At 42.2% G+C, this 11,975-nt stretch overlaps 1 protein-coding gene across 1 annotated transcript; it reads left to right on the plus strand.

The window, feature by feature from the left end:
* The first annotated feature begins 217 nt into the window (after positions 1–217).
* On the plus strand, positions 218–1,240 carry LOC115458754 (epidermal differentiation-specific protein-like). The gene has a single exon (XM_030188567.1). It carries the CDS (start codon positions 218–220, stop codon positions 1,238–1,240), a length of 1,023 nt encoding a protein of 340 aa, XP_030044427.1.
* Positions 1,241–11,975: the final 10,735 nt, after the last annotated feature.

Consider the following 11,975-nt stretch of genomic DNA (forward strand, 5'->3'; position numbering starts at 1 on the left):
CTGCATGGTTAGCACGTGCCAAAAAACACTAACACACCTTAGTAAACAGGACCCTAAGTTTATGATGACATCATTTATGAGTATTTGATATTTGTTTTTCTGTTTCTTTGACAGTAATTACGTTTTCATTGTTTTTTATCCTACAACAGAGAACCGCTACATCTCTTTGGAGAAAAATATTTCAATATATATTTTCAGAGAATTCTAACTGATCACTATGAGCGTCACTCCAACTAAGGTGAACAAGATTGTTGTCTATGAGTTCCCTGATTTCAAAGGGCTAAAGAGAGAGTTCATATCTGATGTTAAAGATCTTAGGGAAATCTCTTTCAATGACTGCATTTGCTCACTGATAGTCATTGGACAGCCATGGATTGCCTATGAGCACATACAGTTTGGTGGATGGCTGCGAGAATATGAAGAAGGTGAGTACTCAAATATTGAGATTCATGACACTATATCTTCACTGCAGCTGATCACTGATGATCTGAGAAACCCTAAGATCACAATATATGAGCACCCAAACTATAAAGGTAAAAATCAGACATTTACAGAGGAGACTAACCTGTGTTATGGAAATTTTAATACTATGGCATCTTCTCATATTGTTGAGAAAGGTGCATGGATCCTGTATGAAAATGCAAACAGACGAGGACAGCGAATATTGGCTCGTGCTGGGGAAAGGTTTGCAGACTATGGCAAAATTGGATTTAATGACAAAGTTTCCTATCTCCGACCTTTGAAGGCTGGGTGTGCCATTGTGAAATCCAATGTGCTTTGGGATAAGATGAAGAAGGAAAATGAGATTTGCTTCATGGTTGATGAGTTTATTGGGGTGAACAGATCAGATTTTGAGCAGGAGTTCAGTTCACGCTCTAAAGAGTATGAGTCATCTGTCACTTATGATTTTAAATTTAGCAACACAACCACCATTGAAGCTGGGGTAGAGTTTAAGTTGATGCTAATTCCATCTGTAAGCATCAAGATTTCAAATTCCATCAGTATTGAAAAGGGGAAATCAGAGACAGTCACCCAAAGAGATAGGTTTCAGCTCACTTTACCAGCTAAGATCCCACCCCACACCAAGATCACCATTACAGTGATGAAGAAGGCGGTCACCGTCATCATACCTGTAGAGCTCACTGTTGAGCAAAATCAAAAGATAACAATCGAGTATGGAGAACTGAGGTGTCAGATGGGAAGCACCATCTATGCTGAGTATGACTCAGAAAAGATTTAATCTATGCCAGAGAATACAGCCCATGCTTCGCTGAGTTTTATAGATTGCAAAATGACAGCTGAGTTGAACCCAAGATACTGGCAGAGGATGCATTGCGTTCCCAAGTGATTTTAATGAGCTACAGGATGTTTGTGTCTCTCTTGTTGGGTAATGGGTAGGACAGACCAAAGTGTAATCCAAAATTTGCCAAAGAAACTGAGCAGTTAAATTTTATCTAGTTCAATTTCACTGTGTGGTAAGAATATGCACAAGGCAAAAATTGCCATTTGTTGTCAGTTTCCTTGGACTATTTTTCTGATTTTTGACTGCTTTTTGTTTGTCTCGCACATTTGTTTAAATAAATATTAGCAGGCCTTTGATCTAACATTTGCTAATTGATTTAATGAATATTAATGTTTAGGTAGTCTGTGTTAAATCAGTTTAGCATGCACTAACTCCCCTGTTTACTAAGCTGTGCCAGCGGCTGATGTTGCGCTAATGCGACACAGTCCATTTTAAATTAACCTAATAAACAGAATGTACACTAACGAATACACATCCTTATGATGTGGCAATTTTTGAGTAGATCTAGGAGCAGTAGCATTCCGTGCTTGGCTGACACCCAGGGCGGATCGCCGCTGCGCGCACCCCCCCAGGTGCAGTGCAACACGGCGCCCCCCCGGCGTGGAACGGCACCCCCCTGGTGTCGGCACCCCCCCTGGCGTAGACCCTAACCCCCGCCCCCCCGGCGCAGCACCTCTCACTCCCCCCGACAGTCCCCACCTGCCTACCAGCTGAGCTCTGGTCGGCACCTCCAATCTGCAGCGCTGCTGACTTTAAATGAAGAAAACTGTCTCGTCGTTGGCCCTTCACTACTGAATCCCACCCTCTGATATAACTTCTTATTTCCTCGAGGACGGGACTCAGTGAGTGAAGGGCCAACGACGAGACGGTTTTCTTCATTTAAAGTCAGCAGCGCTGCAGATTGGAGGTGCTGGCCGGAGCTCAGCTGGTAGGCAGGTGGGGACTGTCGGGGGGAGTGAGAGGCGCTGCGCACTGGGGGGGGGGGGGTGGACAGAGCACCTCCCCACCCGTTGACACCCGGGTGGACCGCCCCCACCACCCCGCCCTTGCTACGCCACTGCCTAGGAGCAGGCTTTAGAGCAGGGGACAAGGTAAGACAACCAGTATATATTTTCAGCACTAGCCACCTAAATTTGATGGGAAAACTTAGGGATAGCTAACAAATCTATCTACTTTTCCTGTGTCTGAAGCTGGAATTCCCTTCCTTCTTCCTGCCAGAATATACAAATAGGTCACCATTTATTTTATTTATTTATTTTTGTTACATTTGTACCCCGCGCTTTCCCATTCATGGCAGGCTCAATGTGGCTTACATGGGGCAATGGAGGGTTAAGTGACTTGCCCAGAGTCACAAGGAGCTGCCTGTGCCTGAAGTAGGAATTGAACTCACTTCCTCAGTTCCCAAGGAACAAAGTCCACCACCCTAACCACTAGGCCACTCCTCCACTCCATGGATTCTGGTCTTGATCACCCCTCCCATTCAATTTTTAAAAAAATATTGAACACATATCCCTCAATCCCCATAGAATCTCCCTGCCCAAAGGTGCCCTATTACCAAGCTGAGCAACTCTGTATGGTTAGTTGGAGCAATTAAGCATATGATCTTTTCTTGACACGGCAAAGAGGTGCTTTTGGTTGGTTCTAAGGGTAGAAGGAAGGTTGGGGGACTGAAGGATTTATGCTCAATGTTTCTAAATACTTGTGCATCAGGTGGGATTCACGGTGATTGATTTGTAAACTCTGATTGGAGGTAGGAGGGGATTTGTGATAACTGATCTGTGAACTGTAGAGGGAGGTGTGGTTTACCAGCATTGGGTGAGGGAAAATTCTCTGAATGGACTTAGTCCACTAGTGCTAATTTCAAACACTAGTTAGCTTTATAGGGACAATTTTTTGCCTCCTAAAACTACCCATCCAGATTAGACAAAAATATTTACATAGTAGATGATGGCAGTCCATCCAGTCTGTCCAACAAGATAAACTCATTACATATGGTATTATGTGATACATCATGTGTATATCTGATCTTGATTCATTCTTGCCATTTTTAGGGCATAGACCATAGACGTTTGCCTGGCACTGGCCTAAAATATCTGAAGTTGGTAAAGCCCTTGAAAAGTTCCACTCCAGCCCATCCAAATCTATTCAGCAGAAGCATAGCCAGGTTCAAGCATGGGGGGGGGGGGGGGGAGTGGAGAGGCATCGGGGGAGTAAAGAGCGGACTGCCGATGGCACCGGTGCATATTTTTCATGTGACAGATCACTTGAAAAATAGGAGCCGTCAACATAGGAAGTCTGTTTGGGGGAGCAGTCGCTCCCCTGGCGACCCACCTAGCTACGCCTCTGCCATTCAACCTCAATTAGGGCACAGACCATAGAAGTCTGCCCAGCATTGACTTTCCTACCTAACCTCCTCTAAGCTTCTTTGGATCCATTCCTTCTAGACAAGATTCCTTTGTGTTTCTCCCACACATTTTAAAATTGCGATACCGTTTGCATCTCTGGGGGCCAATATACAGCAGGGCTAGTATGGGCAGTGTCAGGGTGTTCCAGAGCCAAAGTGGGTGCAGCTAGGAGATGCCCAGTTAGCAGCCATATTACGACCCCTAACCAAGTAACTGCCTAGATAGAATTAAGACAGCAAGAAAGCCTAAAAGCGATCTATGAACTGACCAACTTCCGAAAACAACTGAAGGCCCATCTCTTTGACAAGATATACCACAGAGATCAACACATGTGAAACTCCCCACATATATCCAGAAATGTTTAATAATGCCTTCTGTTATATTACTATAGTGTATTCCATTACCATGTAACCCAAACTCCATCTGTAATACCAAATATCTATTCTCTTCTTACTTCCACTATCCATGATGTATTGTAAGCCACATTGAGCCTGCAAAGAGGTGGGAAAATGTGGGATACAAATGCAATAAATAAATAAATAAATATGAAACTGTCCAAACCTTATGTAGGGGCCCCTTTTACCAAACTGCCGTAAAAAGGGGACCTGTGGTAGTGACAGTGTCTGGTTTTGCTGTGCACCGAGTCCCCTTTTACCGCAGTGGGTAAAAAGCTAAAACAAAGAAATAGCCGTGAGGTAAGTTTACACGCTGCATGGCCATTTCCGGGGGAGCCCTTCCCGTCACCTATTGAGGTGGCGGTAAGGGCTCCCGTGCTAACCCAGCAGCAAATGTTCCAGACAGTGCTGGAAATGCCGCACACTGGAAGCAGAACTACCGCTGGCGGCCATGTTAGGCCAGCAGTAGTTCCGATATGCCACGCAGCAGCCCTTCGGTGAAAGGGCCCCTTAGTTATTTAACCAGGTATCAGCCTGAATATCACCAGTATGCAGATAGGAAGTGCTAACCATTATACTTGGATATTAAGTGCTGGCCAGTGTCCAGAGACAGATACTGAATATAAAAAAAAATTGCCACCAACCAAAACACTGACTGCTGCAGGTTGAATATTGACTCATTGGTTGAAATAACCAGCCAAAATTTGCTCCATTCATTTATGCCCTCAGACATTTTTTTGAAAATGCCTAATGGTTAGTGTGGTGAGCTGAGATCTTGGGGATCTGGGTTTGATTCCAACTGCAGCTCGTGGTGTCTTTGGGCAAGTCACTTAACCCTCCATTGCCCCAGGTACCAAAAAAAAACCCACCTTTGATTGTGAGCCTACTAGGGACAGAAAAAAAGTAACTGCATTAAAAAAAATGTGTACAGAACTGCGTACATCTAGTAGCGCTATAGAAATGATTAGAAGTTTTGTCTTGCATATCATTTCTGGTTTATTTTTATGTATTTTGTTTCATTCCAGGAAATTTTATTTTGCGTCTTCTCTTCGTTATGAGCATGCATTCTTTTAAATAGCATGCACTATTTCAAATTAACATGTGCTATTATAGGATATCACGCTACTGGTGATGCAACAAAAACACATTTTGGAAATATTATTTCATTTTGAAAATGTCATTTGAAATTGAAATGACTGCACATCCCTATAGCTCATTGATTTCTAGGACAATGCATGGCCTCTAAAGATATACATTTGTTGTGGACTTTTCTCTGTGCTACTGAATGCTCTTTTCCTGACTGCCCAGGGTGCTGGATTAATGGCTGAAAATTATTTCATGGGGTTGAAGCTGACAGGAGGTGTTAGCCATGCTCATAGATTGTATTAAGGAGAAGGCGGGGATCGTATTCTACTGAATGGCTGAGAGATTACTGCCATCTGTAAGGCAATAGATCACATGTTTCAAACTTTGATTGTAGAAACTAATCCAGACATCTGTGATTATTCTGTTCTCTTTTGTAAATCCTGAATCAATGACCAATAAAGGAACTGAATCAAAATGTCTCGAGTAATACTGAGGACACTATCAACATTTCTGCAACATCCACAGCAGGGGTTCTGCTCAAGCTGAAATGAGCTCCCAGAGAGCTGGCAAGGGAGGACGAATTTGCTCGTCAACAATGCTGTGAGAAGTCATGAGATAGATGTTTTGGCTAATGCAAGTTGGTAGAGGGTCAGACGCAAGTAGAAGGGAGGGGGGAGCTGAAGAGGGCAAAATGACCTGTGATGTTATTTCTTCGCAGATGTTGTCCTAAACATAATTTATTTATACTTAAAGCTTGAGAACATGTGAAGTCATTCTTATCAACTGATAAGAGCCAAGAGCTCTGATGAGAAAGTTAGGGTCCATTGAAATGAATAGGGTCAAAATGGTATAAAAGGGCAGTCTGAGGGGTAATAGATCAGAAGACTTCAGAAGGCTAGAGAAGGCTGGAGAGAGACGTGTCGTGAAGTGCTGTTTCATCATATGAATACCTGGTTGCCTGTACCATCTTTGGGTGAGATGCTGATAATAATAAACTATATTACTATATCTACTGCATACTGGGTTTCTTTCTAATTGGAGAGATTATTACTGTCCAGATGGTGTGAAACTATCATGAGCAGATACAAGGTGGGGATAATTAACCCTAGAACGCATGACGTTAAAAATATACATATTAACGTCATTGGGGCCTTTTAGGCCCCCATGCACATAATGTAGAAAAACACACTTAAATAACTTTCACAAGTTTATTTCAAAATTGCTCAATAAAATATGAATAGTGGACAACATTTTAATTATAATTTTTCACAGAAAACACCAAAAAATCTTTTTTTTCCCAAATTTCACGCAAAGACATGAAAACACACAAAAATGCATAGAAATCTATAGCAAACTAGCTGCAGCTACATTTTTATTCTAACTTTCTTTTCTATTATATTAGTCTTCCAAACAATTCTGACATGTTATTTTTTCAGAAGAGTGTTCTTTGCAAACAGTTTCCTTACAAGTGGAACAATATCGCTCAGTTTTCCTCTCTATGTTTCTTGGACACATGAAACAACGCTTTCGTTTTCTTTCTCCTGGCTCTGGAGTAATCTGAAACTGTACGCCACACCGTTTCATTGCTTCTTTAGTTTTCTTTGGCAAGCATTTCAAGTCGCTTCGCTCTATCATGTGAGGTATTACAAGTTCATGACAAAGGTCCTTCAAGAATAAGCGTCTCCTGTCCTTCCTCTGTGCATGAAATTCAGGATGAGTTTCTGTATAAATAATGAATGAATTTAGGGCTGCTACATCAAGCATATTTGAAAATAGTACTACAGGCCATCGTTTTGTTTGCCTCTTACACGAATATTCTCCCACCATCTCATCCATTTTATCTACACCTCCTTTTGTTGCATTGTAATGCAGGATGATTTCTGGTTTCAATTTTTGGTTATTGCTGTCAACACTGCAATCGTGATGCATGGTACTGAGTAAAATTACAGATTTCTCCTTCTTTGCCTTGTAAGATACCAAAGTCGCTTTGTTATTGAATCCAAAGACACTCTCATAAAGTGCTTGCTGACGATTGTGTTTGAGTGCTGCTGGAATTTCTCGTCTGTTTTGCTTTATAGTACCAACAAGTGTAATAGCTTTTGCAAGCAGAAAATTGCCTAGTTCAACATTGGTGAAATAATTGTCCATGGTGATGTTTCTACCTGAATTGAATATTGGAACAGCAAGAGTTTTGACTATTTCAGACCCCAGATCCTTCTGTACTGGTGCACCAACCTCTTTGCCACAGTAGATTACGCCATTTATGCCATAATAATTTGCAGAATCACACATCCAGAAGATTTTTATACCGTACTTGGCTGGCTTGCTGGGCATGTATTGTATGAATTTGCAGCGTCCTCTGAACGGTACAAGTTGCTCATCTACAGTAACATTAGTACTAGGATTGTAAAGTTTTGTGCAATTTTTGATAAATATGTTCCAGATATAACTGATAGGGGCTAATTTGTCTGTTTCAAACCTCGCTGCACGAGTTCGCTTATCATCAAAGCGAATGATCCTTCTAATTTCCTCATATCTGCCCACTGACATTGTCGCCTTATAGTGTGGATCAGAAAGTGGGTCCAGAAATAATTCTCGTATTGGGACATCATACGATTTTTGACTCCCTGCCAGCAGGAAAAGTCCAATATATGCATAAAGTTCCTCTTTTGAGATATTTTTCCAGGACTTATTTTTTGCTGAAGCGATACGTCTTCCTTCTAGGTTTGAACATAATAGGACCTCTTCTGCAATATTGTCAGAAAAATAAGTACAGAATACATCTTTAGGGGTAAAGTAACTGGGACTTCCCACAGCTCCTTGAGCCTGTCTCACAATATTGTGTATTGGAGTACGTCCGACTAATGTAGGATTACTGTCCCAAAAAACATTCGTTTTGGATGTTCTACTTATCACTTCTTGAGGATCCACTAGATTCACTTCTTCATCATCAGAAGAATCACTGGATGAGGATGTTTGATTAGCTGGTGGCAGATATTCTTCATCAGACAAAGATAGTTCACTTTCATCATCGCTTTGAAACATAATCGCTTCAGTCTCTTGGTCAGTCAGACACTTGGAGGAAGACTGTGCCATTGCTGACTAGATGTTAGAAAATGAAACAGATTTCCTCTCAACAGCTTATCTTATCACAGGTCCTTCAGCAATTAGCTCACAGTGTATACTGTCCTCAGTGTTCAGAGGACCTGAGGTGATGTCATGGCCTTATCACTCCCTCCAAAAATCACATGACATCCTCACATGTTATTATCCACACCCTGGCCCCTCCACCAGCATTACTAAGTACAAATAAAGTAACTTGAGACACAAACACTTCTGAGAACATGATAAAAACAGCGGGGGCCTAAAAGGCCCCCAATTCGTACAGATGTAGTTTTCACCAAACAAGCATTGTTACACCATAATGCCTATGAAAAAAAATTATATGAACAACTGGATATTATCAACAATGACATACTTGAGTAATACCTTGAGTTTCAAAATTCTAACTAAAGTAATTTTGCAGATAATAGCAAAAATGTAAGCATGGGGGCCTAAAAGGCCCCCAATATGCGTTCTAGGGTTAAGTGGTTAGAGGGAACATACAATCCTTTTCAGGATAGTAGAATGCCCATGGCTCCATTACCCAAATGGAGATGGCAGACCTAATTATTTACAGTTCTCAACCCAGTCCTCGGGACACACCTTATAAAAACAGTCAGGTTTTCAGGATATTCACAGTGAATATACATGAGATACATTGGCATGCACTGCCTCTATTGTATGCAAATCTTCACTGTGGATATCCTGAAAACCTGACTGCCTAGGTGTGGCCCAAGGCCTGAGTTGAGAACCCCTGGTCAACATGATCTTTGCATTCATTTTCCAAAAGCAAGCACTCTGAAAGTTGAATGGAAGGAAGAGTAGTTCAGGGGATAATGCTTTTACCTAAATGCAGCTGAAAATAGATACCTAAGTGACATACGTAAGGACCCTAAAATATGGCGCTCAGATTTTATATATCAAGGTCTTAATCTTTTGAGCAGCAGGTTCTTTTGTTCAAGGAGTTTTTCTGGTTAGCCAGAAAAAAAAATCAAGGTTGAATATCTTCCTGTTCCTAAGCTATCGTTGCCTACAAAAAAAAAAAAAAAAGAAGGGTTTAAAGAGGCTGCACGGGGAGGGGGAAGAAGGAGGATTCCTGGGGTCAGGCATTACTCTTCCCATGCAGTGCGATATTCAGTGCTTTCTGGACAAATTTATGGGGCTAAGTTAGACCACACAAACAGCAATCAGGTAAAGTGATATGGATAACTTTATCCAGGTGTATCAATTAGAAAACCAATCTGGATAAGTTCTACTGCATATTCAGGCTAAGCTATCCAAATGAAGTTACTGGTTCTGGATAACTTTGCTGTGTACTGCCTCATTGAATATGGACCCATTAGGCACTGATATTCAACAGTTCATAGTCTGTTAAAATTCTCTCTCCTCCTGTCTTCCATTCCTCCTCTACATGTCTCTGACATTGATGTTTCCATTTCATCTTTTTGTTCTCTTCTCTGCCTCTCTGTTCACTCATATCTTATTTACCCCACATTTTCTCATCTCCCAACCTCTTGTCTCCTCCTTTTAACCTTTTATTCACTACCAGCTTTCCATCTCCCACTCTCACCTTTCTCTAGAGCTCCCGTTGCTCCCTCTGTCTCTATCCTTCCCCTGCCTCCTTTTCCTCTTCTATCCCACTCCCCATCTTAGTCCTTTTGTTTATTTTTTAAGTTCAATCTCTTTATTGTCTTTATACAAATACAACAAACAGAACAGAGGAGGAATAGAGAAAAAAACAATTCTCCATTAATAGTCCCCAGTCATGAAAGCAGATAGATTTAATCACATAAAGATACTTACATTCGGCATCAAATGTGTTCCTAAATAGAACACTAGGAAACACAGAACCTGGAAGTGACAGATCAACCATTCTCTTTTAAAAAGTCTTCCACAGGTTGCCATAGTTTGTACCTGAAAAGAGGAACAAGACAAGGATGCCCTCTCTCTCCCTACTTATTTAATAAAGCTCTTATACCCTTACTACTGGCCATCAGGCAAAATCCACATATCCCAGGTATTGCATACACTGATAGGGAAATTAAGATTATAGCATAAACTGATGAAGTTCTTTTATATTTGTCACATCCTGCTGAGTCTATTCCTATTCTCTTTCAACTTATTGACTCATTTTCAGTTTTCTCAGGGTATAGGATTAACCAACAAAGGACCAAAATTCTTCCTTTGAATTATCTTGCTCATTCAGATATAGCCAAATCCTTCAATTTAATATGGGCTACCTCATAGGAGCCAACTTTTCAAAATGATTGGGGGTGCTGAATTTTTTTTACAGGTGGTGCATTCCCCCCTCCCCCTCATCCCTCTCCCCCCTCCTCGTCCCCCCTTCCCCTCCCTCCCTATCCCATCCCCCTCCCTCCCTCTCCCCCTCTCCTGTCCCCCTCCCTCACCCTCCCTCCGAGTTCCAGGGTCCTCCCTCCCTCCCTCCCAGTTCCAGGGTTTCCCTCCTCCCTTCGAGTTCCAAGCCCGCTCCCTCCAAATTTTAAAAGTCATCTATTTTACCTCGTCGGGGTTAGGGCGACAGCAGCGGTAAAAACCATGCAGGCTCGGCTCAGTGCTTAGTTCAGTTTTCCCTTCTGTCTCTCTCAGCTCTGGTCCCCGACCCTTGTGGAAACAGGAAATGAGGGCAGGACCAGAGCTGAGAGAGACAGAAGGGAAAACTGAACTAAGCACCGAGCTGAGCCTGCATGGGTTTTACCGCTGCTGTTGCCCTAACCCCGACGAGGTAAAATAGAGGACTATTAAAATTTGGAGGGAGGGGGCCTGGAACTTGAAGGGAGGAGGGAGGGAGGGAATGAACTTCCGGTGGGTGCAATACTGGGGGTGCTCGAGCACCCACAGCACCCACGGAGTCGGCACCTATGGGCTAGCTCTAAAATTAGGTATTTAGGTATAAATGTATATACCTTTTTATCTGATACTATTCAGAATAATAGTGAACTGATACTGCAATTTGTAAAGTTGTTATTATACACCTGGCACCCCCTTCACCTTTCTTGGTAGGGGAGAATGGAGACCGTTAAAATGATAATAACCCCAAAAGTTAATTTCACTCTAAGTGTGGTACCAGTTTTATTCTCACTTTCTTTTTATTTTCTTTTGGATAAATCATTGTGTAGCTGGGTCCCCCTTCCAGGACCCAGCCGGGCTCGACCCTGCTTAGCTTCCTTCTTCACCCGACTGTTGCCTCACTCCATACCACCTTGGCCTGTTCTGGGAACTCAGCACCAGACCCCTTGAGAACTTGCAGGACTTCCTCCTCTCTCTATTGTTTCCACAGAGGCTCAATCAAGGCAAAATGTTTATAGAAAAAAAAACTTTATTTTCTTGCTTCCATTCAGCATAGACACATAAGGAAAGCACCTTACGCCCAGGTTGTTAAGGTTTGCTGCCAAAGTCTCATTCAGGGTTTAAACAGTCCATATAACTTCACTTTAGCCAAAATTGCTTCTTTTAGGGAACAGTACATTATCAGAAAGAAAACACAATAGCTTGGTAGGTTGCAGGCCCAGACCTTTCCAGTATGAAACAGTTTACACAGTCTTTCTTACAGCACAGCTACACCGCTTTGGTCCCACCTGGTTCAGACTGGGGTTTCAATTGTGCCCAGCCCTCTTTCTCTCCCAGGGGCTGCACCTGTTTCCTCTTTAGTAGAGATCTCCCCCA

This window comes from Microcaecilia unicolor, unplaced genomic scaffold (assembly GCF_901765095.1).
Source record: "Microcaecilia unicolor unplaced genomic scaffold, aMicUni1.1, whole genome shotgun sequence".
Taxonomy (NCBI): Eukaryota; Metazoa; Chordata; class Amphibia; order Gymnophiona; family Siphonopidae; genus Microcaecilia; species Microcaecilia unicolor.